This window comes from Ambystoma mexicanum, chromosome 9 (assembly GCF_040938575.1).
Source record: "Ambystoma mexicanum isolate Mex_15411 chromosome 9, UKY_AmexF1_1, whole genome shotgun sequence".
Lineage (NCBI taxonomy): Eukaryota > Metazoa > Chordata > Amphibia > Caudata > Ambystomatidae > Ambystoma > Ambystoma mexicanum.
In genome coordinates, this window is record NC_090931.1 from 1,117,706,159 (window position 1) to 1,117,732,823 (window position 26,665).

Genomic DNA, 26,665 nt, shown 5'->3' on the forward strand with positions numbered 1-26,665 from the left:
GTTGAGTTTGAGGGCATAGGTGTAGTGTCTATCCCTGATCTTGAGACAGCATGTTGTACGGGCACGGCAGCTTCCTGGAGGGGAACCGACATTGCCAAGAAATGAAAGAACCAAGGTTGGCGGGCCCACAGGGGGGCCACCAGGATTATCGTGACTGGTTCTTGGTGCATCTTGTGCACTATTCTGTTGAGCAGGGGAATCGGGGGAAAAGCGTAGACAAATCTCCTGGACCATGTTATCCATAGACTGTTCCCCTTGGAACAGTTCTGTGGGTACCTGGAGGCATAATCTGGGTACTGGGCATTCTCCAGAGTGGCAGATAAGTTTCTCTTGGCAGCCCTATTCTGTGAAGACGCCGAGTAAAATGTCCTCCTGTCGCTGCCACTCGTGCTCTACGGGTAGGGTGGGGTGGGGTTCGGGGGAGGTGGGGTCTCTGCTGAGTAGGTCTGCCAGAAGACCAGGTTTCCCTGGAACATGTTGTGAAAGGAGTAACATGTTCCTGAGTGCCCACTTCAAATTGTCCCAAAACATCTGGGACAGCCTTAGAGAGTGAGGGCCCCCTTGTTTAATTATTACATGACCGTAGTACTGTCCGTGAGGACTAGAACCATCTTTCCCTGGAGGTGTGCCTGGAAGGCCTTCGGAGCCTTGACCACTGCTAGCAGTTCCAACAGGTTGATGGGATTGGATGCTACCGCTGGATACCACATGCCGTGCGCCGTCTGTTGAAGGAGGTGAGCTCCCCATCAGAGATGCATCCGTGGTGAGTGGCTTCTACTGCAAGGGTGGTGAAGGTTTTCCCTTGACCACCACTGCAGAGACTGAACGAGGGCTGCCGAGACAACCACTAGATCGTCCCACTGGCCGCTGGCCTGACACCATTGGCTCGAGAGACACTCTTGCATGGGGAGCATGCGCAGGCGAGCGTGCGGAACTAGGTAGACGCAGGAAGCCCTCATCCCCCCGATAACCCCCCCTCATTCCTTCTTACCCCCCCCCCATCAGTCGCATTACTTTGCGTATGGTCACCTGTGACTGACTACATAGTGAGGAATCTGGAACAGCAGGTTTTGGGCCCTCTCGTTGGAGGGGGAAGGCAGTCAACTGTCTGAATTAGAGCCCCCTGAAATGGTTTGACTTGGCTGGAGGTTAGACTGGATTTGTTCTGGTGGATAGAGAATCCTAGGTTGAAGAGGAGATCTACTGTCCTCTGGGTATTTGTCTGGCATGTTCCGTATAAGTCCCCTGTTATGAGCGAGTCGTCGGGAAGTAGACTAAATAAATATCCTTGTTTACCTGGAGAATGGGGGGACGACTTTGATGGCACCCTTTTCCAGCAGGACCTGAACTACTTCCAGCAGGATGCACAAGTGTTCTGGCAAAAGGAGTCTGCTTCTCGGTGGGTTGTAATGAGGTGGTCGTAGAAACTCTATACAATACCCGTGGTCAACAGTCTTTAGTATCCACTGATCTGAAGTGAGGCCCTCCCAGGCGTGGATGAATGAAGACAAGCGACCCCTGATCGGGGAAGCCTGGGAGGCGACCTGAACCGGCGAGTCACTGAGTTGGAGGTCGGGGAGCCTCTAGGATTGGAGTTTCTGCCTCTACCCATGCCCCTACGAGAGGCTCTTCTCTGGTATTGTAAGTTACTAGAGGATCCTTGACCGGAGGGCCAGGAATTATTTCCTGAGCCGTATTGTCCCTGAGGCGAGCAGTAGAAGGATTGGCCACGAAAGGACCGGCATGAGTTTGAGCCGCCACTCTGGTGAAAGGGCTTAACTGCGATTTGGCCAAGTGATTTCAGGGTCTCGTGTTCTTTCTTTGCCGTCTCTAGGGCATTGGCAACCGCTTTCTCGAAAAGGTTTGAATCCTCCACTGGCTTATTAGAGAGCCTCAGGTTTGAACCCAGAGTTTAACCAGGCATGTCGCAGGGTACCCTGCGAAAGGGTGCGTCCAGCGGTCTCAGCCGAGTCCAGAGTGTTCTTTAGTATGTTTTGGGTTACTAGTCTGCCCTCAGCGACGACCGCCAGCAGTTGTGATCGGGTCGGCTCTACAACGTCCTGAAGACCATCCTGCACTAGGCCCCACTGGCCATCACCAACTTGCCAGTAGTGTGTTATTTGCGATCCTTGTGGAGTAGGCCTCAGAGGCGGTGACCCGCTTGCCCAGGGCGAAGAGCTTCTTGCAGTCTTTGTCTGGAGGGGATTCTGCCGAGGACAGGAGGTACCCCTGCCCTTTTACGAGTGGTCGTAACGACTAAGGAGTTTGGTGTGGCATGACCCCTGATGTAGAGGGGGTTGGGAGACGATGGGCGAAATAATTTCTCCACCCAGGGTTAACAGCCCGTGAGAGACAGGGACAGCAAAGAAGGGGTAGGCGCTTCTTTATAGAATTCAGTAAAGGGATAGCTTGGCTAGTTGGAGTCATCTCCTTGATATCCTCCACAAAGCCTGATAATGGCGCGGCTGCGTGCGTTGCGATTTTAAAATGGTCCGCTGCTCATGGAATTGAACAACATCTTGTCGTCCACAGGGGACCACTCTTTATGGAGTGGTAACAGGGGGGGGATCCAGACAGATTGCGTCTGGGTCAACAGTATGAGTCGGTGTAAGCCAAGGACCATGATCCTCTGCCTGGTCCCAGTCTGGGCCCTGATCAGCTGGGTCCTGATCAAAAGGGTTAACCTTTTCACAAGACTCCTCTGGTTTGAATCATCTGGGACATGCGGGATGTCTTCTTGGTGTCCTTGTGAAGAGGTGGGGAGTGTCTGCAATTTGGAGGGATGGGACAAGAGTCCACTTCCCTAGGTCTCTTGGGTAGAATATACCGGTCTGAAAAGGCAATGAACTGCGACATTTTGTCCATATATTGCTCAAACCTTTCCCTAGGCCATAGAGAACAAGCTGAACGTCAGGAGGAGGAAAGGGTTCCTCAAAAGTGGGAGACTTTCCTAATAAGGCCATAGAGAGGGGCTGGGGGCCTAAGAATAGTCCTCTCGATGAGGGGGTGGCCCTTGTCCTCCTTAGCCGCCAAAAAAAATCTCTAAACAGCTTTCATGGGGTTTGGCGGTTGTACAGAGGGTTTTGACGTGCCTGAAGGACTTTTTAGGAGGGAACGCCTGTTCCAGAAGGATGCCGAGTCGCATGCCATGAATGCTATTGTGTGGAGGGTGTCTAACATTAAGGTTCAACAGGTGCCGCTGAAACCTTATACGGTCCTGCGGGCGTTGAGCGCTTCTTCAACGACTCTCGAGGCCTTCGGGGTCGTGTGCTTGTGTACACGTGATGTGTGGCTGCCCTTGTCGCCGGAGTGAACTTTCCCCATAACCGTGCCGGTGTCCTGTATCAGGGACGGGTATCTGGGAGCACAAAGGTTCAGCTGAGAGGCCGACAGATTCCTCGTCGTCTGAAGCGACGGCGCCAACAAGGGAACGACCTTCAGCCTGCATAGCGTAGGCCGCCCACTGTTTAGTCTGCCTATCTCAACATTTTCAGTCGAAAGAGCTTACAGGCCTTGCATGAGTGCTCGTTGTGGTCGTGAGGAAGACACCGATTACATCAGTGATAGGTGTCCTTCAAAGGAAACTTGCTGTTACACAACAGGCAAAATGTAAAAGGGAGTCCTCTCCATAGCAGAGGGTAGCGGCAGCCAAACCAAGAAGAGAAAGAGGGGCGAAGGAAATACATTTTCAGAGGAATAAAAACACATGGCCCCACTCTCCCCACTGTACAGTCGATCAGTTGAATAGATGTAGATGTCAGCGGCAGGAAACCCATGAAGCAGTCCTCGGAGTGACTAGACTACCGTTGGCCGTGGAAATAAACTTTAGCAATATAAACCTACGAGTTCCGCATAAGCGACCAACTGGGGTGGCAGAAAAAACAATCTGGTGGGACCCCTACGCATGAGGGATTTTGGGTAAACTACACGTCACATTTGGGAAAGTGTTACAGTTCCACCCAAGACGACATCCCTTTTGATCTTCGAAATGGAGATGCAATACTCTGCGATTTCCACTAGATGTGGGACTATATGCACAGCATGTGATTCTAAGCAGATTCACAAGCATCAGAAAGTCCCTCACTTCAAAGCCAAGGGATAAAATTTGATGCAAACCCCGTTGGCCATCTGGCGGAACCCAGTGTCCGCAATGTTAAACTCCACTGTGATGTATGGTCTGACGCAACCTCGCCTTCCTGGAGGATCTCCAAAGCCTTTGACCCATTTGTCATTGGGGAGGAAATCAAGGAGCAGAGCCATCTTGAACCAAAGCTCCCCATCTGGCCACAATCGCCAAGGAGTTTGCCACTTAGACCGTCGTCGCCGAGTGATTACCCTTCTACCCATGGAATCCAATTTCTTCCCCTCGTTGTGCAGGGGTGCAGACGAAGACTAACTCGACGACTTCTTCCTGGCGGCCGCCGAGACCAGAGTCCAGTGACAGTTGAGACCTCAGACACTTGGGCACAGATTCCAGCACCTGGTACTTTCTAAAGCCAGCCTCTTTGCTGGGGTGGGTTTCTTCATCAGCGCCAGCCCCTCATCCCAGATGTCGTCCAGGAGCGGTACCGACATGAGTCTTCCTCTTCTCCTCCGGGGTGAGCTGGAAAGGCTCTGACGCCCGGGCAATCATGGAATGAAAATATCTCACTTTGTCCGGTGGAGAAGCTCTCGGAGCCGGCGATGCAGGCTCTCCCAATCTCCGAGCCCTGCGTTATCGTCCGTATCCATTGTCACTCTGTCAGTCCCCCTGGGGGGCGGGGCGGAATGCAGAGGGCAGAAACGCTTTCAATGGAGGTGTATGATGTCTCTTCGCCGGTGGTTGGCCCGGGGCCACCGGTAGTGCCGCTGGTACAGTCGGCAGCCTCCTCTGAATCTCTGGACAGAGGTTTGGTATACCTTTTAGTTCGACTTCTACCCCACTTATGTTAGATGCACAGCTAACAGAGGGTTGTGCAAAAACATCCTCAACAGCAATGCACCACGTTAACTGAAAAACTCTGCAAGGACTCACTTGTTGGTAGAGATTCAATGCAGCAGTACATTCAAAATTGACCTTAATGTTTCCCACACAGAGCTGCTAAATGTCAAGAGTCTGGTTTTGTTGCAGAAGGAAGCCCAACAGGGATGCTTACCGGATTGGAAGTTTTAGCATTCGAGTTCTAAACAGACATCCATTAGCTTGAATGGACATTGACTCACAGTGTAGAGAAACACACATGCTTGGAAATTTAGATCCCATTAGCTCCAGGGATGCTTCTGCATGAAAAGGAGCAGTGCGTTTCGGAGCAGGATAAAGTAATTTCAATAAAAGCAACTCGCAATCTTCCTGAGATGGCCATGAATTGCAGTTAAGAGAGAAAAGTAAATGCTTGGTTGGTTTCGTTTGGGATCGTTCCGAGATGGTATACTTCCATTTTAATATGAAATGTCTAATTCAGAATACATTTATTGCAGTCTGTCTCGCATTATGTCAGGAACAACATATGTACCTTCCATTTAAAATGGTGATATACTTACACTCGAGTCCTTTGGGTTGTGGCCATCAGCAAGTCTTCTATACCGCTTTAAACGGCCACAAGAACTGAATAATATACTGGTTACAATGAAAAGATAGCAATTAAGGCCAGGGAACTACAAGAAAATTCAAGTAGATTATGTTGGAAGGACCTTTCAGGCTTTCTTGATAACAAGGTGAATTTGCATACTGCACATCACAGAGTGAGAAGGAACACACAAAATTAGGTGTAAAGGGATTTAAACCAGTGATCAACATGCTACTGCAGCAGGTTCTCAGCCCATTGAACAAACATGCTAGCTCATAACAAAGGCCCACAATAGTATGATTCAAGCAAACAATACTGTGAACTAGACCGTTTTGTCGCAATTTGGAATATATGTCCTGAATAGTACTTAAGAATCTATGCTTCAAAAGCAACTTCCAATAAATCTGTGGTAAAGCGTATTTAGAATAAATCACATCAGGAATGCTTACCTTTCTTCAATTGCACACTGCTCCAAAATGCCATTATGAAAAAGAAGCTGAATTAAGAACAATGCTGGTGTTCCCTAAAACAGAACAAAAATATCAGATGTTTTAGTCATTCACTGTGTTTAGATAAGACGCACAAACAAACATCTGGTATTACCACCGGCTCAGACATCAGCAGATGAATTAACTTTATTACAACACAGAATCCTACACTTGCTCCTGAGAGAAATTCAGACAGGTCCCAAAGGTATAACACACAAGTGAATTAACACTTTCAGAAAGAATTGTAAAATCAATTTGGAGCACTGAGATAATATAAAAGACTGACGCATCCTGGGTATTCGTCCCTTCTTCCCTTGGGGTGCCACCCCCTTTCAGGCTCGGGATGGGAGCATGCTCAGCAACGCCCTCCATAGGGGTTTGGGAAAGTGGGACCTTTAGGGAACAAGGATTCACAATCCCATGGGAAACTCCTTATATTCTTTGCCTAGATGGGAGTAAGAAAAAAAAAAAATATATATATATATATATATATATAATGTTGAACTTTTTATCCTGCTTGACAACTTTAAACACACCGCTTCTCATTACCGGTGCAAGTAATTATAAGTTACTCACTGTAGTGACCAACATACTCTTAGTCCTTAGTCCCCTTTCCTCCATACTGCATGGGCGATTACAACTGAATGTAGCCGAAGGGTGGAGAGGTGACCCTCCTTAAGCAAATAGGTTCCTGAGAACCGCCTGTCCGAAAGCCGCATCAGATCTAGAGCCGGCATCCAAACAGTAATGCTTGCAGAAAGCCAAGGGAGTGGCCCAAGTGGCCGCCCTGCTAATGACTTGCCAAGCGACATGGTGCTGGAATGCGATGGCCTAGCCTTGGCCCTGACTGCGTGGGCGTGCATGTTGGCCGGAAGCGGCTCGTGCTGGCCATCGTATGCTTCTTTGATGGCCACGACCATCCAGCGAGATATGGAAGCCTTGGAGGCCCGAAAGCCTCATCTTGAGCCTCCAAAAGTGACGAACAGGGCGTCTGATTTGCAGAAGCCCTTGGTCCTGTCCAAGTAGAATTGCAGGGTACGCCTGACATCCAGGCAGTGCAGCACTGCTTCATCCTTGGGAATCGGGAAAAAACGTAGGAAGGACCATTTCCTTGTTGAAGTGGAAAGCAGACGGCACCTTGGGCAGAAATGCTGGGTGTGTCCGCAGGACTACTTTTCCCTTGTGAAAGGTAGTGTATGGTTCCGAGGCAACCAGCACCTGGATTTCACTGACCCTACGAGCCGAGGTGAGGCCGACTAGTAAGGGTGTCTTGATGGTGACCAGCCTGATGTCCGCGGACGCCATTGGCTCGAAAGGTTTGTGCACCAGGGCGCCCAAGACAATATTGAGGTCCCACACAGGGTGCGGCCTCTTGAAGGGCGGGTAGAGCCTTGCGAGCCCAGTCAGATGTTCGATAGGATTGGAGGAGAAGATACCGTCCTCTGAGTTCCTGTAAGCTCCGATGGCTGCGAGATATGTACGGCAGGTGTCAACCTGCACCCCAGAGTGGGCGAGATGTGCCGAGAAGGAGAGCAAGTCGTCCGTGGTGCATGCCAGGGGATCGATTTCTTTGGAGTCTGCCCAGTGGCAGAATCTGGTCCATTTGCATTTACACTGGGCCCTGGTAGATTTGCTCCTGGCGCCCTGTACAATTTCCATATTAGCCTGTAAGAGGCTGAGGTGCCGCAGCGTTACCTGCTCAGGTACTACGCTGTGAGGGCTAGTTTCTGCGGCGCGGGGTGGTCGGAGGTGCATCAGGGTCATCTCAGAGGCTGAGCAGCTCCAAAAACTATGGCCAGGCCGGCCACCATGGAGCCATTCAGATGTTGTTGGCGATCTTGCAAATTACTCTGTGAATCAGCAGCGTGGGCGGGAAGGCGTAAGCTGTCATGCCGTTCCACTGGAGTCGAAATGCATCGCCCAGGGAGCCGGGGCCCTGTCCTTGCCAGGAGGAGAACTGAGGGCACTTCTTGTTGTGCCAGGTGGCAAAGAGATCCACTTGGGGATAACCCCACCTGTTAAATCTCCTGAATAACGAGGTCGTTTAGCTGCCACTCATAATTGTCCGCTACCAGCCTGCTGAGCCCGTCTGCCTCCAGGTTGGATTCCCCCAGGAGGTGGACTGCCGTGAGGTAGATGTCAGTTTCCATGGCCCACTCCCACATGCTGATCGACAGTCTGCACAGAAGGGGGGGGGGGGGGGGGGGTCGGTGGGGGGGGGGTGGAGGAGATCTGGTGCCTCCCTGCTTGTTGACGTAGTACATGCTGGTCGAGTTGTCTGTCTGGAGGAGGAGAACCTTGCCCCTGAGAAGTGGGGTAGGAATGCTCTGAGCGCTAGCCAGATGGCGTTCAGCTCTAACCAATTGATGTGGTACTCCTGCTCCTGTCGGGTTCAGGTGCCGTGGACCAAGAGCTTGTACAGGGTGGCTCCCAGCCCTCAAGCGAGGAGTCTGGTGATGGTGGCCTGTGGGGTGGGCGGCCAAAAGGGTTTGCCCGTCCGTGGGTTGCAGTCCCTGGACCACCATGTTAGGTCCAGGTGGAGAAATGGAGTAACGTTGATCATCTCTGAGAGCCCCGCTCCTGGTTCCATGAGGCCACAAAGTCCAGCTGAATCCTCCTCAGTCTCATGTGCGGGATTGGCCAATAGGACCGCTGCCAATAGACCCAGGAGATGTTGGTACCACCATGCCGATGTCACTTCTCTGCTGAGGAAGTGGGTGGTGGCCCCCTTGATGGCTGAGATCTTGTCCTCCGACGGAAATACCTTCTCGGAGCACGTGTCCCAGATGAGACCCAAGAATGTCAGTCTGCGTGGGCTGCAGCTGTGACTTCGAGATGGAACGAGAAGCCCAGATGGTGCAGTGTGTTCATAAGGACCTGGGAAGAGTGGCGAACCGCTTCCGGAGATGTAGCGCTGACAAGCCAGTCAAGGTATGGGTAGATGTGGAGGCCATGAGCCCGAGGAGGGCCGCCACTGTAATGATGAGCCTGGTAAAGACCCTGGGGCCCGAGTTGAGGCCAAAAGGAAGGACCTTGTATTGAAAATGGTAGCCCACGATCCTGAACCAGAGGAAAGAACGATGGGGCTGCCAAATCGGGGCGTGTAGGTACGAGTCCTTCAGATCCAGGGAGCACATCCAGTCTCCTTTGCACAATGTCTCTGCTATAAGAGCTGGCGTAACCATCTTGAATTTTTGCAGGGGTAAGGAGAGGTCGAGGGTGGAAAGGTCCAGTACAACCCTCAGGCCCGCCTGGTTGTTCTGAATGGCGAAAGAAATTGAGCAGAAGCCCAAGTCTCGCTCTGAGGCTGGGACTTCCTCCCCTGCCTGGCTCTCTACGAGCGACCGGATCTGAGCAAAAAGAGTTGCTGTCCCAACCTGTGGGAGTGGAGGAGAGGCTGGATAGGGAGGCAGTACCCCATTAATACTACGGAGGGGGATCCAGTGGTGTGGTATATTCTGTCGCCAGAAATGTGCGTGTAGAGCAAGCCTGCCCTCGCCCCCACTGGAGTCATGTGGAAGTGAAGGGGCGCGGCACGCCTTCTTTCCCCTCAGAGGCTGTCGCAGAGGAGGGTGACTGGAAAAAGCCCTTACACACCCCCACCCCTCCCCCTTTTTGTTGCTTGTGTCGGTTCCGAGATGGCGAGCGGTCCGGCTGCCTGGATCTCCGTTGCTGGAAGCTGCAGAAACCTCTGTACATATGACCCCTATCGGAGCGCTGCTGAGATGGGTTGCACGATTTGGGCGTAGTCTTTGTCAGGATGGATAAATTATAAGTTACTCACCGTAGTGACTAACGTACTCTTAGTCCATAGTCCACTTTACTCCATACTGCATGGGCGTCCCTCGCGAGGGACGTGAGACAGAACCTTTTTCACCAGAAAAATCTTCGTCCCCTCTAAATTTAGAGGCGTGCAGAGGCACGGAACCGGGAGCATGTGCTGCCCTGACTCTGCCCTCTGGCGCCACACCTCAGTCCCCAAAGACGTATCAACAATAAATATACCATTGCCTAATGACACCAGATTATTGGGGGGGTGGAGGGAGGGCAAGGATGGTGGGACGTATGTAGGAAAGGGGATTATGGACCAAGAGTACGTTAGTCACTACGGTGAGTAACTTATAATTACTCTTACGTCCCGTCCCCTTTCCTCCATACTGCATCAGTGATTACAACTGAATGTAGCCCCAGGGTGGAGAGGAGACCCCCCCTTAAGCAAACAGGTTCCAGAGGACCACCTGTCCGAAAGCTGCATCTGATCTGGAGCCGGCATCCAAACAGTAATGCTTGCAGAAAGACAAGGGAGTGGCCCATGTGGCCGCCCTGCTTATGACCTGCCACGGGACATGGCGCTGAAAGGCAATGGCCGTTGCCTTGGCATGCATATTCGCCGAAGGGGTCTATGCTGGCCCTTGTACGCTTCCTTGGTGGCCGAGACCATCCAGCGGGAGATGAAGGCCCGATAGCCCGGCGCCTCCAAAAGTGATGAAAAGGGCATCTGGCTTGCGGAAGCCCTTGGTGCTGTTAAGGTAGAATTTCAGGGCACACCTGACATCCAGGCAGTGCAGACCTCAGGCTCGTCCTTCGGGTCCGCAAAGAATGTAGGAAGGACGATCTCCTTGTTTAATTAAAAAGCTGATGGCACCTTAGGTAAAAATGCCAGATGGGTCCGCTTGACCACCTTGTCCTTGTGAAAGGTGGTGTAAGGCTCCGAGGCGACTAGGGCCTGGATTTCACTGACCCTGTGCGCCAATGTGAGACCGACTAGCAGGGCCATCTTGATGGTGACCAGCCTGATGTCCGCAGTCGCCATAGGCTCAAAAGGCTTGTGCGCAAGGGCGCACAAGACCAGATTCAAATCCCACACGGGTCTGGCTTCCTGATGGGCCGGTAGAGCCTAGCGACCCCGGCCAAATGTCCGACGATCGGGTTGGAGGAGAAAACCCCTCCCTCAGAGTTCCTGTAGGCCTCAATGGCTGAGAGGTATGTGCGGCAGGTGTCCGCCTGCATGCCAGAGTTGGCGAGCTGAGAATGACAGCACGTCGTCCAATGAGCAAGCCAGCGGGTCGATATCCTTGTAGTGAGCTCAGTGGCAGAACCTGGTCCATTTACTCTTATACTGGGCTCTGGTAGCCTGGCTCCTAGCACCTTGTATGATTTTCAAGTTGGCTTGAGATAGGTTGAGGTGGCAGAGCGTCACCTGCTCAGGAACCACGCTGTGAGGGCCAGCTTCTGGGGGCAGGGTGGACGACCCTGCCCCACCCCTGCTGTGTCAGATGATGTGCTGGGCCTGTCGGGAGGTGGATTGGAGGGACCGCCGAGAGGCTGAGCAGCTCCGAGAACCATGGTCTGGCTGACCACCACAGAGCTATCGGAATTAGGTTGAGCTGGCGAGACTCCTTGAACTTGCAAAGTACTCTGAATCAGTGGAGTGGGTGGGAAGGCGTATGCCAACATGCCGTTCCACTAGATCCACAAGGCGTCGCCCAGGGAGCCTCGGCCCAGCCCCTGCCAGGAGGCGAACTGGGAGTACTTCTTGTTGTGCCTGGTGGCAAAGAGATCCACCTGGGGGAGGCCCCAACAGTGGAAGATCTCCTGTGCAATGAGGTTGTTCAGCTGCCACTCATAGTTATTCGCTCCCAACCTGCTGAGCCTGTCCGCTTCCAGGTTGGATTCCCCCGGAAGGTGCACTGCCGGGAGGTAGATGTTCTCCAAGGCACATTCCCACATGCTGATCGCCAGTCTGAACAGGGAAGGGGACCTGGTCCCCAACTTGCTTGTTGATGTAGTACATACTAGTCAAGTTTTCTGTCTGGATGAGGACAACCCTTCCCTTGAGACGTGGGAGGAAGGCTCGAGCGTGACCCAGATGGCGTTGCAGTTCCAGCCAATTGATGTGGTGTTCTTGACGGGTCCACGTGCCATGGACCGAGAGGTCCTCCAGGGTGGGTCCCCGGCCCTCTAGGAAGGAGTCTATGGCAATTGTCACTTGAGGGACGGGGGGCCGGAAGTGCTTGCCCGGTTGCTGTCCCTAGATGCTGGTACCACCAAGCCACAGTAGCGCCCCGGCTGAGGAAGTTGGACGTGGCCCGCCTGATGGACACAATCTTGTCCTCTGGGGGGGGGGGGAGGAAGAGAACCTCTCGGAGCACATATCCCACTGGGGGATCCTGTGGAGGAGCAGTATCCGGAGCCGGAGGCAGGAGAACAGGGACCGGAGGCTGAGGAGGAGGCTGGTATGGAACCGCCTGCGGAGTAGGCTGAGGAGCCAGAGGAGGCGGCTGCGCCAGGGCCAGAGGCATCGGTGGAGGAGTCTGTACTGCCACTAGCATAGCGGGAAGGACTTCCCTGACTGCGTCCTTGATAGCCCCAATATCTGGAGATTTCATGAGGCCGAGGAACCTCTCAAAGATCCGGTCCTCGCTGGATGGCACTGACTGGGTAGCTAGAGGCAGCTGCGGCCGCTGCCAACCCTGTACATACGGACACAAGGGAAAACAGCCTTGCGCATAAGGGTAGGCCGTAGGCCACGTACCTGGTTGATGGCAGACCCACCTCGATACTTGTTCTTTGCCGAAGTCCTGCAGAGGCGAACGGGGTGTCCTTTTCTGGCACGTCGGCCATTTTGTTGAACTGCCTACCACGTGGCTGCGACGTGTTGCTCGGCTCGTTAGTGCAAGCCTCTGCCAAGTCTCTTATGTGAGGCGTGAAACTTGCCCCGCAGGTGTTTCCACCTCGATCCGGGGGTTGTTGGAGCTGCGTTCAGGCGAACCCTCGGACGTGCTGCCGGTAACAGGGCGTCGCCCCTCGGCCATGATGCCGGTACAAGGGCAGAGCCCCTCGGGCACGAGCCCGGTAATAGAGCCTAGCGGCCCCTCAACCTTGGCACCGGGAGGATCCGGGGATCCCTCAGCCCGAAGGTCGGTAGCTGTAATAGCCTCGGTGCGCAAGTTGGTATAAGGACCAGACCGGTCACTCGCGCATAGGAGAGTCCCTGGGAAGGAGTCTCCCTTTCGAGGTGCGGATGAAAATATAGGCCCTACCTCAGGCCTGGATCGATGTCTCACGAAACTCGTGAGATCCTCAGAAGGAGACCGTTGAAAGAGCTCCCTCCATCTGGCTAGTCTGTTCTTCAGCGCTTTCGTGGACAGCGAGCTGCACGGCGACAGGCTTGCCAACCATGGTCTAGGCCAAGGCAACGTAGGCAGCGAGCGTGGGGTCTGAAGTTGGAAAGGGCCCATTGCAGGATGGGCACCTGGTAAACCCTGTATAAGTCGACATGCGCCAGGGAGGAGCTGTGGCATCCGAGGACCCATTGAAAAAAGACAAAAGAAAAGAAAGGAAGAATCCACCCGTGGAATTACATGGCCGAAGCCAAACCCAGGAACGCTGGTGAATTCGGCACGTTCCAGTCGACGCGGAAAAGGGGACTGGGGTTGGGCGCCGGAGAGCGGAGTAGGCAGCCCATGCTCCCAGGCAAGCGTGCTAAATTTAGAGGGGAAGAAGATTTTTCTGGTGAAAAAGGTTGTCACTCGCGAAAGACGCCCATGCAGTATGGAGGAAAGGGGACGGAACGCAAAAGTAAGACTTTGCCGTTTGTGAGCGTTTTTTCTTTTTGTCTAGCTCTTCGTCCATGGATGAGTGGAAGAGGTTGCGCGTCTTCCCCCCCGCCCCCCAACGGTATATCCAATATGCGTTCATGGATATCCGGGTTGCATTTTGTTGCCCGGAGCCAGGCTGTCCTCATGTCAGTGGCTATGCAGATGGCACAGTCATCAGGTGTCAATATGGGCCACGGTGGATTCCATGAGGTCAAGTGCCACCAGCTTGGCCTCGGCCAGCCCACACCTTCAAGCTGGATTGGCTCCAAGTAGGGAGTTCCGCGAAGAAGTCTGCAATTTCCAGCCATAATCTTTGGTTGGCGGCAGTCAGCATGTCATCGGCGTTGGCTTGACGAAGATGCAAGGATGCGTTGGAATAGAGTTTCTTTCCATACGCCTCAAGGATCTTCTCCAGGACGACTGAGGCTTGGAGTATAGTGATGCCGCTGCGATCACTGAGGAGTGTGGCTGAGGATGGGCCGAGAGCAATAGTGTATCCCCCTCCATCTGCCTGTACTCAGGGTCCAGGCATCGATTGACTGGCTGGGCCGAGTGTGGTTTGAGCCAACCCTTCTTGGCCAGGGAGACTACATCGGTTTGCAGTGGAATCCCCGTTTTGCTTGACCTCGGGCTGGGGTAGGCGCAGATACTCCGCCAGCCCTGCAAGACCTTCGTGGAAGGCCCTGGCTGAAGTTGGTGTATCCGGATCCTCCACCTTCTGTATCCAGTGTATCCTGTAGAGGAGAAGAATTAGATGGCGCCGGAGGCTGGGGTACAGTGACCGCAGCCCGAGGCTGAGGAAGCGGCAGAGGTGGAGCCGCCGGAGCCAGTGGCTGTGCCGGGGTCTGGGGCACAGGCGGAGACGCTTGTGGTGCTGCTAGCATTGCGGGGAGGACTTCCCTGATGGCGTCCTTGAGGATAACCCGCATCCGAGGCAACTTCATGAGGCCGAGGAACCTCTCGAAGAACCCCTCTTCACTGGCCAAAGAGGCTGCAGGGGGGCTGACGGGGTAGCCGGGAGCTGCTTGAGCAGCTGCGTATCCTGCCCATATGGATGCAGTGGGAAGCTGCCCTGTGCAAAAGGCTGTAGGCCACGTACCTGGTTGAGGCCAGTCCCAACTTGACACTTGTTCTTCGACAAATTCCTGGAATGGTGTGGACGGGTGCCTGTCTGGTGTGGCGGCCATCTTGTCAAGCTGCCTACCACGTGCCTGCGACGTGTTGCTCGGCCCAGCCTCCTCCAAGACTCTTGCATGTGGATCACAAGGCCTACTCTGCTTTTTGGGCCTAGGCCAAGTGCGACAGCCACGACCCCAGGGGTCGGTGGAGCTGAGTTTATGCATCCCCTCCGACGTATTGCCGGTACAAGGGCATGGCCCCTCGGATGACAATCCGGTAAGAGCCTTCCGGTCACTCAACACTACCACCAGGAGGATCCAAGGATCCCTCGGTTCGAAGGCTGGTAGCTGCAGCAGCCTCAGTGCACGTGCTGGTATAAAGGACCTGACCGACCCCCCCCCCCTCCCCCGCCCGAGAGTCCCTGGGAAGGAGTCTCCTTTGCAGGGTGCGATGGAGCACATCTGCCCTACCTTGGGCTTGGTTCGATGTTTCCCCAAAAAAGTCCCGTAATACCCGATCCCTCAACAGGTTGTCACTACACCTCCAGCGGAAATGCCGCTGAGGCTTCGGTACCGTCCAATCTGCCACCACCAGCTTGTGATGTGACCAAGTGATCCCCTCTACTTTAGGTGCCGTCACCTCTCCCTTCCGGTCCTGCAGAGCTAGCAGATCTATCCTAGTATGTGTCTAATTTTTGGGGGAGGGGGGGTGGGACGTATAGCGCCATGGACCCGGAAAGTGACCCTGCCATACATCCACCCAATAGTGGTCTTGCATGAAGTTCTGGAAGGCAAGGTTCTCTTTACCTGCCGCTCTCAGCCCTCCCCAACCTTGGCCAACCACCTATCAAGCGCCGGGTCAACCAACTGTTTGAAATCACCCCCAGGATCGTGGCTCCCTCGGCCCAGCTTCCCAAATATCTGGTGGAGAAATCTCAAATGTCGCACATTAGGTACGTATAAGGTAGCCAGTGTAATTTGCATTACCTCAGTTTTTTTATCCACAAGAACCAGCCCCCTACTGATCTGCACCCTGGTCAGCTTAAATGTTTTCCCAAGATGGATACCCACCCCCTTCCTTCTTGGAGTGCCTGTGGGAAGCCCAGAAGGTCATACCGATATCATTACCCTTTATTACAGATTCTGCCTGCTGCTTATAGGGAGTCTCCTGCAAGAAGAGGATCACCAATCTCTGCTTGCAAAACATATTACTAGTTAGCGATCTATTGTTTTGGGAGTGTAATCCTTTACGTTCAGCGTGGCTATCCTCACCTCAGCCATAACCCTTTCGCACCGTTCACCGATTGTCCTCATATCCAGTCAAGTATCCTATCCCCTCCATCCATCCATAAAAATCATGGCATGCGATCCCCACTGGTCCCCAGCCTCCGCTCCCCTTCGCCTCCACCCCCTGCCCCCCGGACACCCTCTCCCCAACCGAGGCATTCTATCATGTGTCCCAACCATGCTGTTCAGACCAGTCTACCCACCAGCAATGCAGCCCCTGGCCGGGTTGCACTAGTCGTCACCGCCCACACTAACACAACGGGGCCCGTACCACATTCCAATCAACTATCCAATCAAAACCAGCAACCCCTGGATTTCCCCCACCCCCGTTCATTCACCCTCTGCACCCCCTCAACTGAACATAGTTAGGCAAATAGCCAACACCACAACAAGCCCCTCCCTCAACCAAGACAGGGGTGGGTGGGGGGAGGCCCCAGGGGCACGGTCCGGGGCTTGGCCAAGAAAACAGGATACCCAGCAGGCCCCCGAGCCCCCTTCAAGTGTCATCTTCAGGGGTCTTTTTTTTTTTTAATGGAAGGTCATGAGCTGTGGCCAGCGCCATGTGGCTGTTTGTTCCTGGAGTGGCTGGCTTTCTTGTTCAGGCCTCTTAGAAAAGCAGGGGGTTCCACAAATGCAACACTGAGCAGTGACCCTAAATAAGAAAGAATAGGGATAACAAATAGTCTTTGTAGAATTCTATACAATTATTGCTCGACTCATTAAAGGTTTATTTTAGGCAGACTTCAGGGGTGAGTTAGAGATTTAGTCTGTTTTTAAACACCTCAAATTGACAATGCAGACAAAAACTATGTATTTTGCTTTTTGCAAGTTGCAGTTATAGCATGTTTTTTCTGCCTCGGTCTGTTACGATCACCACAAGACATTCCATCTCGGTGTCCTCGGTCACTTGACAAAATCCTTGCGCCTAAAAGCTTGTGAACAGTGTAGAAACGTTTTACCAAAGCTCATAAAGTGGCCCTTGATATCATTGTGCCACAATTAATGCTTTGTTGTAATGTGTCCATCTTTCCCCATCTCCCTGGCATGCTGTTCAGGATGTTTGTTTGCGTGTAGGAGGTAACCAGTGCCCAGAGTATGGGATGCCGTGTGAGTGCTCCGCTTTCCTTGCTTCTGGTATGAACCATCCCAATGGTATGTATTTTGCCAACCTCCGACGCCTGAAAAGTAGATCCACACAGGCTTGACATGTGGTCAACTTTGCAACAGACCTGCAGATGAACAGGCCTGATGTTAAATCTCAGTTACCAGTAAAGTCCAGAGTGCTGCGTAAAATAAACAATGAATTCCACAATGGAGAACCTAGTTCTCCTGCACTGATAGCCATAGGCACAGAGTATTGGCCCCAAAACGGAGGAGCATAGCAAGGCAAGTGAAGAAAAAAAAAGGCATCACTTGCTCGAAAAAGGTCAGCAAAATGTCAAAACAATATTAAAAAAGTATGGTGTCCCATTTTGGTCTATGAAGGGTAAGCAGCAAAAAGAAAGACTTTTCCTTCAACGCATTTGTTTCTTTTGTTAATTAAAACCGTATGTTTTTTTTTTAAAGTGTTTCAAGAGTCCTTTCTGGTGTGGAGAAAGATTCACAACTTGCACACATAAGGATGCTTGAAAAAGGCCATTTAATAATATTTAAACTAACTGTTCAGCTTATCTACACTTGAAAACAAACAGGGTTTTACCTGGTGTCGGATTTGGGAATTGACCTCTTCCAGCGAAATCTGAGAAACAGAAAAAGATCTACTGTGCTGGTGCATTTTATTTTATGCACAAAGGGACAATTGCAATAGATTTAAAAATTAGCCAAATTAAATTTGGAAATGTACTGCACTATTCTGATTTAAGCATCCAGTCATTTATCTTTAATGCGTTTACCTCGTTCAACTTCATTAACATCTATGATCTCACACCATAAACAATAAGAAACTTTCTCTGGGTTAAAAGAAACCTTAGCAAGAGGAAAACCTGGATACCAATGTAGAAATCTTACAAACCTAAACACTGAACTGTATTAGGTTTTCTTTTTTTTTTTAATGAAGAATCACCAGAGAATGCTTGTGGAATTCATGACCCACACATTGGAGACCAAAATAAAAAACTAAATGTACTGTATTGCCAATGTCTTTGGTGAACATCATATGCAATAACATGTTCATTAGGATAATCTGAAGAAACTTACATGCAAAAGATCCATGTTGGCCACCTGATAAGCTGCTGATCCAAGTGCTTTCTGCGGCAGCCCTTTTATAGTGCTTTCAATAAGGGTCTGTAAAGTGTAAAATAGGTTAATCAGCAAACAGTTAACCACTGTCAATAGAATAACCCCTTATAAACAATTTGAGAATGTTAAGGTATTACAACCTTTGGAAATGTTGATCTGATCTGCAACAAAGAAAGCAGAATTTGCTAATTTCTCAAACGTCTTCTAGAATTTCAAATTTAAGCTCATCAGGACAGCCACTGGGCATCAACGGACAACCAGACATAAAATTAAAGAGCAACAAAGGTTTATTGCGGATTGTGTACAGGTTGGGGACTTAACTAAACTATTGATGAAGATAAGGAACAAGTTACTTACCTGTAACTGTTGTTCTCCAGCATGGGTCTGGCATGGATTCACATGCTCATGAATATTCCCCGTCAGGCTGGGAATCCTCGGTAAAGAAAAAATCAGTATCAGTTTTGTTTCTGATTTGTCTTTCGTATTAGTAACCAATCACTGACCTCTGCGTCATACTGACCACAGCCAATGACTGCCCTCTGGCAGCCATCTTCAGATTTGGTAGCACGTGAAGTGGCAGTATGACCAAGTGAAGAGCCGCAGAGGGGTAGGCGGGAGGGTTCGCATGTGAATCCATGCCAGACCCATGCTGGAGAACAACAGTTACAGGTAAGTAACTTGTTCCTTCTCCAGCATGGGGTCTGGCATGGATTCACATGCTCATGAATAAAGAATACATAGCAGTACACACATGCACAACCACGGGAGGTGGCAAAGGCTCAACATTAAGCATTACATCAAACTCAACATTAAGCAATTCTTACCTCCTCACCAGGCTCACCTTAGGCGAACAGGTTGCGCAGCACTGCTTTGCCGACCCTGGACTCCTCCCTGGAATCCCGATCGATGCAGTAGAATTTCGTGAAGGTGTGTGTCGACCTCCACGTAGCAGCCCTGCAGATGTCCAGCAAGGGCACACCAGATAGGAACGCCGTGGTAGCTGCGATTGCTCTGGTGGAATGGGCTCTCGGACGGCCAGGCAGCGGTCGGTTTGCCAACCGATGACAGTACATGATACAGCCGGAGAGCCATCTGGAAATGGAAGTCTTCGAGAGAGCCTTCCCCTGATTGACAGGTCCAAAGTTCAAAGAGTTGTGACGTCTTCCGAAAGCACTTTGTGCGGTCCACGTAGAACTTCAGCGCTCTAGCCACATCCAGCGAGTGCAAAGTCCTTTCAGCCGGTGACGGGAAGAAAACAGGCAACACCAAGGGTTCGTTGAGGTGGAATTCCGACGGCACCTTGGGCATGAAGGAGGGGTGCGTCCTGAGCACTACCCTCGTGTCGTGAAAAGTCAAGTACGGGGCCTTGCAGGAAAGGGCCTGGATCTCTCCCACCCGTCGTGCGGAGGTGATGGCCACAAGAAATGCTGTTTTCCACGACAAGAACTTCAACGGAGCCGAGTGCAGAGGCTCGAACGGAGGTCCCATGAGCTTGGTCAGCACCACGTTGAGCTCCCACGCCGGGGCCTTCAAGGGCGGGAACGATCTGAACAGTCCCTTCATGAACTCTTTCACCAGACGATGAGACCACAAAGACGTCCGTCCCGTGGTTCTGGTGTATCGGGAGATCGCAGCAAGATGAATCTTGATGGACGCGTGCGCCAGTCCAGCTTTGGCCAGCGTCAGTAGGTACAGCAGTACTTGGGGAGCCGTAATCCGTAGAGGGTTAATCTTCTGTGCGTGGCACCAGACAGAGAACCTCTTCCATTTGTGTCCGTAGCATTTAAGAGTTGAGGACGCCCTGGCCTTTGCAAGAACCTCTCTGCAGTCGGCCGGTATGTCGTATCCTCCAAACTCTAACGCTGCAGGAGCCAGGCCTGCAAGCTCAGCGACTTCGGGTCGTGATGGAGGATGGCGCCTCCTTCCCTGGAGAGAAGATCCACGTACACTGGCAGCTTGATTGACGGGGGACGCTGACAAGTCCAGAAGGTCCGGGAACCATATCTGCCTCGGCCACGCAGGTGCGACGAGTATCATCCTGCACCGTGACCTCTTGAGCTGGTTGATGAGCCGGATCAGCAATGGCAATGGAGGGAACGCGTATAGAAACAGGCCCTCCGAGGGGAACGAGAAAGCATCGCCCATGCTCCTCGGCTGGGGAAACCTGCTGGCGAACCTCCGGCACTTGGAGTTCGTCGCCGTCGCGAACAGATCGATCTGGGGTGTGCCCCACCTTCGGAAGAGGCGGTCCACTAGATCCTGTCGTAGTTCCCAATCGTGGCACGAGCGCAGCTCCCTGCTGAGTGAGTCGGCGATGGTGTTTATCCCTGCCAGATGAAACGGCACCAGAAACATCCCTTGGGCGACGGCCCAATGCCACAGATCCTGCGCCTCCCTGGACAGGGCTGGGGACCTGGTTCCGCCCAGTTTCCTGATGTAGAACATGGTGGTGGTGTTGTCGGTGAAGATCCTCACCACCTTGCCCTTGAGGGACGGAAGAAAGGACCCGAGGGCCCAAAACACTGCACGGATCTCCAGAACGTTGATATGGAGGGACTTCTCCGTCGGGAGCCAGAGTCCCCTTGCGTGCAGATTTTCGGTGTGCGCTCCCCACCCTTCCAGGGAGGCATCCGTGGTCACCGTCTCCTGGTGGCCGGGGGTCTGGAAGTCCATGCCCGCCGCCAGATGCGCGCGGGTGCCCCACCACCGGATCGCTCCTCGGAAACTCTCGTCGAGTGTGATCCTCTCCTCGAAGCTGCCCGTCGTCTGGATCCAGCGCGCGTCCAGGAACTCCTGCAACGGGCGCATCTGGAGCCTGCACAGGCGGATGAGGTAAATGCAAGACATCATCATTCCGAGGAGGGACTTGATGGACCTCACTCTGGCCGCGTCCGCAACCAGCATCCGCTGCACCTTGCCCAAAATGGCCCTCGTCCTTTCCTCCGACGGAGAGGCCAGAAGCAACACTGTGTCGAGCTTCGCTCCCAGAAACAGTGCGTCTTGCGCGGGCACCAGGTGGGACTTGGCGTAGTTTATGGAGAATCCCAGGTCTGTGAGAAGTTGGACGGTCCTTGCCGTGTGCTCCACGGCGAGCTCCTTCGTCTTCGCTCGGATGAGCCAGTCATCCAGGTAGGGGTAGACGTGGATCCCCTCTCGGGGCAGCTGCGCCGCCACCGGTGCGAGGCACTTGGTGAACACCCTGGGTGCCGACCGCAGTCCGAAGGGAAGGGGGCTCTGACTGGTAGTGACGCCCTTGGACCACGAACCTGAGAAACTTTCGGTGTCCCTTTAGGATGGGAATATGGAAGTAGGCATCCTCCAAATCCAACGACGACAGGAAATCGCCCTCCTCCAGCTGACCCAGGACGTGTTGGAGGGTGACCATCCGGAACTTCTGTGCCTTGATGAATTTGTTCAGTCGTCATAGGTCCAGGATGGGACGTCATCCTCCCGTCTTCTTCTTCACCAGGAAGTATCTTGAGTAAACTCCGGAGCCCCGAAGCCTCTTTGGGACGAGCTCTATGGCGCCCTTCTTGAGCATCGCCCTTTACCTCCAAGAGAAGTTGAGGGACGTGATGTTCTTTCCTGGCCACAGGGGGGACGCGCGGGCAACTCGAGCGCGTGACCCTGAGCTAGGGCGTCCAGCACCCAACGGTCGGTGGAGATGGACTCCCACACGCTGACGAAGCTCGCCAGCCGGTCGGTTCAGTCCTGCTTCGACGAGGCTTTGCCGCCTTGTCCTCCTTGGCGACGACGGCGGGGTCCGCCCGACTTGCCTCGTCCCCTGTAAGCTTCCTGCGACGACGAACTGGCCGCCTGACGGTAGGTGGAAAATCCGCCGCCGGAACCTTTGGAGGCACCCTGTTAGCCTCCGCCGCTCCAAAAGGGCGGCCGCCGTTGCTGGGGAACCCCAAGAGCCCGGGCCGTCTCCGTGTCTGCCTTGATGGCTTGAAGGGAATCGTCCACTGTTTTCCCAAACAGGTTGTTTCCGTCGAACGGCATGTCCAAGACTCTGGTCTGCACGTCCTGACGGAAGTCCGTAGCCTTGAGCCATCCACGCCGCCTAAGGCACACGCCGTTGCCCAACTGGCGAAATCCAGTGTCAGCGATGTCCGTCGCAATCGTGATGGCGTGGTCCGACGCCACCTCTCCTTCCTGCAAGATCTCTAGGGCTTCAGCCCTCTTGTCGTCCGGTAGGAAGTCCAGCAGGGGGGCCAGTTTGAACCACAGCTCCCTGTCGTAGCGGGCTACGATAGCCAAGGCGTTGGCCGCCTTAATCGTCGTCGCTGCAGACGAGAGACTCTGCGTCCCATCGTATCTAACTTCTTTCCCTCGCCGTCCGGCGGGGAGGTCGACGTAGAGGCCGCGCCCCCCCACCCCCACTTTCTTCCTGGCCGCCGCGGAGACGACCGAGTCAGGGGTCGGCTGTGCCCGAAGGCAAAAGGGGGCCGCGTCCGGGACCCGGTACTACTTCTCGTACCGATCCCTTCTAGCCGGCGTCGTGGATGGGTTCTTGAGGAGGGCGAGGCCCTCATCCCAAATATCGTCCAGTAGAGGTACAGAGAGGACCGTCTTCCACTTGGCCTCGCGCCGTTGATAAAGGAAACCTTCCTTCTTCTCTTCCGGGCAGAGCTGGAAAAGCTCTGATGCCCTGGCGATCATGGAGTGAAACAATCCAATCTCGTCGGGCAGGGAAGCCCGGGTGGGAGGTGACGACGGCAGATCCTCGTCGTAAACCTCGTCGTCCGTACCCGTTGCGGCCGTGTCAGTCCCCGTATCATCCCCACGAGTCGTGGACGGGGAGGAGGGCTGAACAGGGCGCGATGGCTGAAAAGGAGGTGGAGGATGAATCCTTCTCTTAGGGGGAGTGCTCCCAGAAGGGCCTGGCTCCGGGTCCCCCGTCGGGAGCGGTTCCTCCGCTGGTGGTAACGGCAGTCGTCTTTATCTCAGAGCATAAGGACTGTATAGCCAACAAAATGGCCGCTGAGTTGTCTTGCGGCACTGGTTGCGGGGAGTCCGACGGGCGGTCAGGGGCCCCGTCGGCACCCTCGAAGTTATCGTCGTCTCCTACGTCGGGGTCCCTCCCGACGGGCTGGTCTTCCACGCCAACGCCGTGGCTTAAGACTTCGATCAGCTCTTCCTCAGAGGTCGAATCCACGACGACCTCCTGCCCCCCCCTTTTTCTTCTCCGTCGGAGGTTTCACGGGGGTCCTGTCGATGGGCATAAAAGAAGACTCCCTCCGCGGTGGCAGGGAGACTGAGCCTCCACAGGCTGAGTCAGGGCCGCCGCGACTGTATCGATAGAGGCCATGGCAGGATGGATTAAGGCTTTCACCACCCTAGGTGCGCTCACCGCCTCCTCCTTGGGGGGAGGGTCACTGCCTCGCTCCCCCTCCGATGGGGCCTTCGAGCTCGACCGGGGTCTCTCCAGGAGCTTCGCCGGGTGCTCGGCCTTCCTCTTACCCGAACCAGAGCATTGGCTCGTGGTTGATGGTGCCGGGGAGGGTGCGCCCTGCCTGGCGCCCGTAGAGCCCGACCGTTCGGCGCTCCCGGTGCCAGCGGACTCGCGGTGCTTGGCCTTGTGTTGGACCCCCGTCGCCGGGGCGTCCTCAAAGGTCTTAGAAGACCGCTCGGACTTCTTCTCGCCCGACGGGCTCTTCCCTTCCAGCCAGTTGGCGAGACGTTGATGGCGGTCTTTCATGGTCCGCTCCGACATATTGCCGCAAAACACACAGTCCTTCTCCACGTGCGTCTTGTCCTCATGTAGGCAGTAAAGACAAAAGGGAGTGTTCGTCCTCCTTAAAGACATTCTGAAGCTGGCATCCAGGGCAGACCCTGAACAGCTTTCCGGGCGTCGAGCTTCCCTTCTCCTGGGCCATGTCCGAGATGGGCCTGAGAAACTTCGAGTCCTCCAAAAGTGTGGCTCGATGAAATCTTCACCCTTGAGGGGCGTAGACGAATCCGACACGGGTCCCCGTTGATCGGATGAAGAAACGGTGGAGCTTGAGTCTCTTTTGACCGAAAAATAGACGTTTCTTGAGAAAAAACGTGAAAAAAAATAGCACTAACGCTCGAGAGCAATAGCACGAGGATCCCAAAACTTGAACGTGCGGTAAAAATCTGAAGATGGCTGCCAGAGGCGGGGCTTAGGTAGAGGGCAGTCATTGGCTGTGGTCAGTATGACGCAGAGGTCAGTGATTGGTTACTAATACGAAAGACAGATCAGAAACGAAACTGATACTGATTTTTTCTTTACCGAGGATTCCCAGCCTGACGGGGAATATTCATGAGCATGTGAATCCATGCCAGACCCCATGCTGGAGAACTAAAAAGGTCTCTGCTTAATCCAAACAATTTGTGCCATTTAAGCCTTGCAGTTTCTCAGAGATGCTGGCTCAGTCTGCGTTAACTGCCTCTGAGGTACTGGCCTCCCTACTAGGGTTCCCAAGTTTTCCCCAGGTTCTAGCCACACCTCCCCCAGTCACCTCTATAACCTCCATCTTCACTGCTGGCTTGTTTCTCCTGCCACGGGCGGTCAAACACTTTCGTACCGGCTGACATGGAACATGTTCTCCAGCATGGGTCTGGCATGGACTCACATTTTCATGAATATTCCCCGTCGTCAGGTTAATAAGAAAATAAGTTAGTTTCACTTCTGAACTGTCTTTCTCCTAACAACCAATCACTGGTCTCTGGGTGATACTGCCCCCAGCCAATGACTGCCCTCTACCTAAGCCCCTCCTCCGGCAGCCATCTTCAGATTTGGTTGCACATAAAGTGGCAGTAGGACCAAGAGAAGAACCGCAGAGGGGTAGGCGGGAGGGTTTGCATGTGAATCCATGCCAGACCCATGCTGGAGAACAGTTACAGGTAAGTAACTTGTTCCTTCCCCAGCATGGGGTCTGGCATGGATTTGCATGCTCATGAATAAAGAATACATAGCAGTACACACATGCACAACCCCAGGAGGTGGCAAGGCTCAACATTAAGCATCTCAACATTAAGCATCTCTTACCTACTCACCAGGCTCACCTTCAAGCGAACAGGTTGCGCAGCACTGCTTGGCCGACTCTTGACTACCTGGAATCCCTGTCGACGCAGTAGAACTTCGTGAAGGTGTGTGTCGACTTCCACGTAGCAGCCCTGCAGATGTCGAGCAGGGGTACACCAGACAAACGACAGTTGCAGCGATCGCTCCGGCCGAATGGGCTCTCGGACGGCTAGGCAACGGTCGGTTTGCCAACCGGTGACAATGGGTGATGCAGCCAGAGAGCCACCTGGAAATGGAAGCCTTGGCAAGGGCCTTCCCATGATGCACAAGACTAAAGTTCACAAAAAGTTGCAACGTCTTCCGGAAACTCTTTGTGCAGTCCACATAGAATTTGAGCACTCTAGCCACATCCAGCGAGTGCAAAGTCCTGTCAGCCGGCGACAAAGGCGTCGGGAAGAATACAGATAACACCAAGGGCTCGTTTAGATGAAAGTCCGACATCACCTTGGGCATGAAGGAGGGGTGCGTCCGTATCACCACCCTGGTCTTGTGGAATGTCAAATAAGGTGGTTTTACAAGAGTGGGCCTGGATCTCTCCCACTCGTTGTGCAGATGTGATGGCCACAAGAAAAGCTGTTTTCCACGACAAAAATTTCAGTGGCGCCGAACTCATAGGCTCGAACGGAGGACCCATGAGCATAGTAAGCACCACTTTGAGCTCCCACGGCAGAGCCTTCACCGGTGGGAACGAGCAAAATAGTCCTTTGGCGAACTCCTTGACCAATTGATGCGACCACAGCATGATCGTCCAGGAGATCTGGTGTAGCGGGAAATAGTCGCCAGATGAACTTTGATGGAAGCATGGGCCAGTCCTGCCTTGGCCAACGACAACAAATATGGAAGCACCTGCGGAGCAGTGGCTCGTAGAGGGTAGGTCTTCTGAGTAAGACACCAAACAGCGAACCTCTTCCACTTGTGCCCGTAGCATTTGAGAGTAGATGAAGTTCTGGCCTTGGCGAGCACCTCCTTATAATCCGCAGGGAGATTGTAGCCCCCAAACTCTAGTGCTGCAGGAGCCAGGCCTTCAGGTTCAGCGATCCCGAGTTATGGTGCAGAATCGCGCCCCCTTCCCTGGCGAGAAGATTTGCGACCGTCAGAAGCTTGACTGGAAGGGACGTCAACATGTCCAGAAGGCCCGGCTACCAGATCGGTCTCGGCCACACCAGTGCGATGAGGATCATCCTGCACCAGGACTGTCCGAGTTGATTCTAGTCAAAGAAGCAACAGCAATGGAGGGAATGCATACAAAAACAAGCCGTCGCAGGTGAAAGATCCGTTTCCCCCCCCCCCTGCTCACCGGTTGGGGAAACCTGCTGGCGAACCTCCGGCACTTGCA

At 53.4% G+C, this 26,665-nt stretch overlaps 1 protein-coding gene across 2 annotated transcripts in view; it reads right to left on the reverse strand.

Annotated features, from left to right (window-relative positions):
- RIF1 (replication timing regulatory factor 1) overlaps positions 1 to 26,665 on the reverse strand; it is a 1,074,525-nt gene that overhangs the window by 828,565 nt on the left and 219,295 nt on the right. The window contains exons 15-17 of one of the 2 annotated variants that reach the window (XM_069616487.1): positions 18,237 to 18,323; positions 17,740 to 17,778; positions 5,996 to 6,069 (exon numbers count right to left, since the gene is read on the reverse strand). In XM_069616487.1, coding sequence (XP_069472588.1) covers positions 5,996 to 6,069; positions 17,740 to 17,778; positions 18,237 to 18,323 — 200 coding nt within the window. The remainder of the gene's footprint in view (positions 1 to 5,995; positions 6,070 to 17,739; positions 17,779 to 18,236; positions 18,324 to 26,665) is intronic. The other variant, XM_069616488.1, reaches the window with a different exon arrangement.